Here is a 6,000-nt window from a genome sequence, read left to right on the forward strand (position 1 = left end):
AAAATTTGATTATGTAAATGTCTAAATATGTATTGGCTCTGATTTGTTTATACATTGGTTATTTCACATCAAAACATGAAAATGTATCTGATTTTTTTACTTTTGTTAATATTCAATAAACATTTATATAAGTTCCATGTAATTGTTATCCCTGTTCAAAGTCCATGTGGTTTTGCTTCTTTTTTTTCTTGAGTAAACCAAAACAGATAATGCTGGTAAAAGGGATTCTTTATGTCATTGTAGGCAAGTATTATTCATTTATTATTTGGGGCAGCCTAATATCTGATAGAAACAAGACATGCTGCCATGCCAGGCTGACAAGTTCATAAGAGCAGGAACATTTGTTCTGTTATAACAATCTCTCCTATGTGTTTTGTCATATGTCATTTGGGGAAAAAACCATTATGTTTTGAAAACCAGAGTTAGTAAACTTTTAAGATAATGAATGAACACTTACCATTGACTTCAGCATGAACCACAGCAGATTGAGAAATCAGTTGATAAGTTTCAAAGCCCAAATAAGACAATGCTGAGATTATAAGGCCACTTTTGAAAACTACTGCATTTCCAAGGATCTAAGGAAGCAAATATTGTTAGTTATCAAACTGCTGCAAAATGTGACTTCATATCCTTAACAAAAATGACATCATTTTTCTCCTGTCTGCTTCCTTCCCCACTAAATAACACAGCTTAAGGATAATAAAAGGATAATACAAGGCAAGTAATTACTTTTGACAAATTCTGTAGTAAAATAAATTTCACACTGAAACCATGTTAATCAAGGTTTTCTTCACTTCTTTGAGGCAGCAAGATTTAATGTGGATTTTTGTAATGAATAAGGTTAGCTAATAGTTAACTTTATGTGAGATCGTGGGCCATGTCAACTCATAAGATTATCTTCTAAGCTGGACAGGAGTTGTGATTTGTTTGCAGAAACAGTACTCACAGTTAAAAGTAGCATGAAATCACAGAATCATAGATTTGGAGCTGGAAGACAGACACCTCAGAGTCCATTTTACAGATAGACAAGAAGACCACTACATAGAAAAGGAAACTGAAGTTTGGGGAGGATAAGTGATTTGCCCAAGGTCATACATGTAGTAAACATCAGAGGTGGGATTTGAGCCCAGGTCCTCTGACTCCAGAGTCACTGCCTCTTCTTCTATCTCATGCTTAGTAACTAAAATATAGGAAATAAATAAAAGTTTACATACTTAGGGGTAGTCAATTATCTAAAAATTATTAGTTTAGAAAAATCTGGTATTTAGTTGACTGGTTTAAAAAAGCTAACTCTCTCTCAGTAGGAGGAGGCAGGGTATTACTGAATTTGTTTGAAAATATTTAGCACTGTTGTTCAGGAATTTTAGTTATGTCTGACTTTTTGTTACCTCCTTTGGGGTTTTTTTAGCAAAGACACTTTAGTGGTTTGCCATTTTCTTCTCTGGCTCATTTTATGGATGGGAAAAATGAGGTTAACAGGGTTAAATGACTTGCCCAAAGTCACAATGCTAGACCTGAACTGTGGTCAGATTTGAACTCAGAAAGATGAGTCTTTCTTCTGACTTCAAGACTGGCACTCTAGTGCCCTAATTCAAATTAAGTAAGAGGGCAAAGGTATTCGAAAACTATGGCCCAGTAAAACACAAAAAATATAGAATCTATCAAACTGGTGCCTCCTTCAAATAAGCAAGACAGTGTTTAGATTAGTGTTTGCAGTTTGTCTTCTACTGTATATGGATCCAAGTCCAAGAAGGAAATGGCAAACCACTACAATAACCCCTACTAAAAAAATTCCAAAAAGGGGTCATGAAAAGTCGGGCAGGATTGAACAACAACAAATGTGAAATAATGTTTATGTAAACATACTCATATAAACAACATATTATGTATCTGTAATGTATTTGAGTTGTAGTGGAAAGAATACTGGATCTAGAAGCTAAGAAAATAATTTTAATCCTTACTCTGATATTTAATAGCTTTGTTCTATGGGCAAGTCATTTACATTTTCTTAAGTCTCGGTTTCCACATCTATAAAAAGGAGAAATTAATACTGATACTCCCTACCCATATCAGGTTTAGCCGTGAAGTCAGAGAAAATGTGAAAACACCATCTGGTAAACCTTGAAGAGCTTTGTGACCCTGGGAAAGTCACTTAACCTCCATTGCCTAGCCCTGTAACAAATAAAATTAATATATAAGGATATATATAAAAGATATTAGGGTTTAAAAAATTAAAAACAAAACAAAACCTTGAAGTGCTATATAAATGTAGATTTATAGAAGTAGTAGTTGTATATCTTCTTCACTTAAGGTTTAATCAATAAGCATTTTCTAACTGTCTACTACACTGTGTTGAGCACTGGAAATTCAGACATGAAGGGCAGTCCCTTTCCTCAAAGAGCTGACATACTACTGAGCATCATGGTGACTCTGGTTTCTCTAAACTATGACAGCAGAGAACAAGGTCTGTCAGATCCTGCTGTAATAACTGGTAGGGTTCAAGAATAGGCCTGTATTAAGATTAAAATTCTCTGGGGATTGCATATTCATTCATACTGCTAGAAGGAGAGAGACACGGCACATGATCACATGGCCATTCACTAGCAAAAAAAAGGCTTACATTGCTTCCTCATTCTCTAATTTATGACCCTACCTTCCCTCCCCCACCCACCCCCACCCCCCCCCCCCCGCATGATATTATGCCTTCCATCTCCCTGGTTGGACAGACTTGATCCCAGTCTGAGTCAGAGGCCAGTCTTGCAGACACTGGAAGTCATGTGGGACTAGAGGTAAACATCTTCCTGGACACCAGGGAGCCAGAGACTTCTCCTTATACAGATAAGCCTCAGACCTCAAGTTCCTAACTCAATCAAAGGGTAGGGATGAGACCAAAATGAATTTTCTAAACTTTCCTTTTAGAAAGAAAAGAGGGGTACAATTTATATTAAATTTACACAATCCCCCCTCTGATTCTTTGGGGAGACTTCAATCCCTCCCAATTAATCATCCCATTTATAATATCTATATATTTCAGGATTGTTCTATCAGGGTGCACAAGGGCCCAAAGATATACATTTCATGGAGAGTCTAACTACAGTTGGGTGTTTCTTAACATAGAAAAATTGACTGAGAGACACAATGACAAGGAGCCATTAGGGGGCATGCTCCTTTTTTTTGGCACAAAGGTTTTACAATCAGGATGAAATAATGGTGAATGGGAAGAACAGACTAGACCCAAGTTACTCTAAACTACGGCAGCAGAGGAGGTCCTGCCAGGTCCTGCCACCCTAGAAAGGCATCAAGTACAGGCCTGAGACTTCCCTCAGTAAGTCTGAACTAATTATGAAGAGGTTGACCAACAGGTAAAGAAGCTTTTTTTTAAAATCACAATAATTCATGAAGACCATCTATTACTCAAATATTTAGGTTATAAAGGAGTTACAATTTATATTACTGGAGAAAATAACCACATCAATCAAAACCATACCTCTTAAAATATCCTAATAAATATAAATATTCATATATGAATATACATACAACTTAATATTTCATTTATTTTGAATTATTCACAATTTCAAACTTTAGCAACAGTATAAAAACATTTTGAAATTATACAATGAAAATTCAACCTGATTAAATTATAAGCATTAAAATTTTCATGTTGGCAAATATAGAAGTTTTTAGTTACTGAGTGACAATGCCAAGATGATAAAGAAAATCTTATTCCATAGCAAACAAACACATATTGCTAGTGAAAGAATACAAAAATGAAAATAAATGGGTTCATATAACAAGATATCATCTCTGATGCTGTATACTACCACTTTGTGGTACTAAATGGTTTCTTGCCTATTGCTTTTGATTCTTTATCAGGGATGGGGAGAGCAGGGTGGGATTAACTATCTGATAGGATTTATTTTCATCTACCAGCATTTAAAAAAATAAAAACTTACAAAAATAAAAACTTACAAAATAGTTCATTAAAAATGAATGCTCCCTGGGGGCAGCTGGGTAGCTCAGTGGAGTGAGAGTCAAAAGGGAAATAAAAGCATCACAGAAGCTAAGAGAGGAGAATTTTTTAAAGTAGAAATTGGTCAACAGTGTCAAATTTTTCCAATGGATCAGAGGATGAAGTCTGAAAAAAAGAACACTGATTTGCTGATAAGGTCATTAATGACTTTGGAAAGAACAGTTGCACAAGAGTATTTAGGCAATGGAAGCCAGATTAAAAGATGATATATGTTATGTAAATATATAATAAACATAAACATATTATACATAGCATACATAATTTATAACATAAAATAGAGAAAAGGATACAGAATGTGAAACTCAAGATAACAGAATGATAGAATTGAGGAAGAGACCTTAAAGAACATCTAGTCCAACCCCACCCCCCACCCCCTTTTCACAAAGACAAAGACTACTGTTACAGCTTGAAGGTTATCAGTGCTCAAAACACTGAAAAGTGATATGGTAGAAAAAGAACAGGACTTGAATCAGAGGACCAAGGATTGAACCTTGGTTCTGACACTGTGCCCTTGGTCAAATTACTTAAACTCTCTAGGTCACAAGTTTTTATCTGTAAAATAAGAGCAGTGGACTAAGTGAAAACTATTCTTTTTAGCAATGTAGTAATTAAAGAGAAAAAAAGCCAAAATAAGGTGTTTGGTTTTGCTTTTTAAAGAAAATGGGAGACCGAGAGCCTTTATTTTTACAGATGATAAACAGTGATTTGCCCAAAGTTAGAGGTATTAGGTGACAGGGTCAGAATTCAAACCAAGAAACTAAACGCTATAGTTTAGTGAAAGTTTGGTGGCAGAGCTGGGACTAGAAACTACAGGTGCCCTCTATTCCTCATTTCATAACCCAAAGCTGATGTTGCAAGCAGAGGTTCAACAAGACCTAGTTTCTGACCTTTGACTTCACCTCTAAGATACACTAATAAACCCTGGACCAAAGATTGACAGTGCATTAGGCAGCTTTTAATGTGAAACTAAACTGGCATTTAATGACATTTTAGGAAGCATCAACACCTTAGCTCTTCTGGTTTGGAAAGCTGGGGCGGCTTTGGAGAACAATAGCAGGCATTTATATTAAGCCGAAGGTTTGCAAAGCACTCTACATATATTATTACATATGGTCCTCACAATGGTCCTTGGTGCTATTATTATCCCCATTTTACAGGTGATGAAATTGAGGCTTGCCCCAGAATTGCAAAATTGTCTGCGGCGGAATTTGAACCCAGATCTTGCAGAGCGTGCCCACTCCAATGCCCTCCTGCTAGTCAGCGTCCAAACCACTGCACCAACCCCGCAGGTACCTTGGACACCCACCCCAGGGGAGGCGGCCGATGTACCTCGCTGCCACGTAGCCAGAGCCGGCGGCCGCTACGCCGCCCGCAGCCAGACGCCTCGGCCCAAGCAGTGACCTGGAGCCCCCTACGAAGAGAAGGGAGAAGCCTGCGCAGTCGCACCGCCGACGCCATGGCCAGGACTGCGCAATCGGAAACTGCGAAAGCTAAGTACGTCCGATTTTAGATCCCGCCCCGCTGGGGGCAAAGGAGAGCGAACCGGAGGGGGCTCCCGCTCGGAAGTGCGGCTAGAGGAAACAATGCCCTGGTTCAGAAGGTTCCGATCGAACCAACCAGAGATGCCAAACCAGACCTTCTTGGAAAGACCCCGCCCTTGAACTGGCCAAAGCTCGGAGCATGCGCTAAGCGATATTGGTGGCCTTTGCGTATTGTCTCTCTTGGAGAGGAAGGGACCTTGGTTTTGTTTGTTTGTTTGTTTGTTTGTTTGTTTTTATGCCTCATTTTGCTGGGGAGCTTTTTGTACGTGCTCAGCCACGCTAATTGACTAGCTAACTGACACCTCTAACCTGCGGGTTGCAGATCGTGCAGGAATTTCCTTTTAGCTCACCATCGGACCTTTAGGGGTAGCCTGACAAGTGTACAAAATTCTATATTATATTGTAATTTAGTTAATTGAATTTTGTGCC

At 38.1% G+C, this 6,000-nt stretch overlaps 1 protein-coding gene across 2 annotated transcripts in view; it reads right to left on the bottom strand.

Annotated features, from left to right (window-relative positions):
- RMDN1 (regulator of microtubule dynamics 1) overlaps positions 1 to 5,680 on the bottom strand; it is a 36,831-nt gene extending 31,151 nt beyond the window's left edge. The window contains exons 1-2 of one of the 2 annotated variants that reach the window (XM_044668307.1): positions 5,324 to 5,680; positions 458 to 575 (exon numbers count right to left, since the gene is read on the bottom strand). In XM_044668307.1, coding sequence (XP_044524242.1) covers positions 458 to 575; positions 5,324 to 5,488 — 283 coding nt within the window. In that variant the 5' untranslated portion in view covers positions 5,489 to 5,680. The remainder of the gene's footprint in view (positions 1 to 457; positions 576 to 5,323) is intronic. The other variant, XM_044668314.1, reaches the window with a different exon arrangement.
- Between the last annotated feature and the right edge of the window lie 320 nt (positions 5,681 to 6,000).

This window comes from Gracilinanus agilis, chromosome 1 (genome assembly GCF_016433145.1).
Source record: "Gracilinanus agilis isolate LMUSP501 chromosome 1, AgileGrace, whole genome shotgun sequence".
In the NCBI taxonomy this organism is placed as follows: domain Eukaryota; kingdom Metazoa; phylum Chordata; class Mammalia; order Didelphimorphia; family Didelphidae; genus Gracilinanus; species Gracilinanus agilis.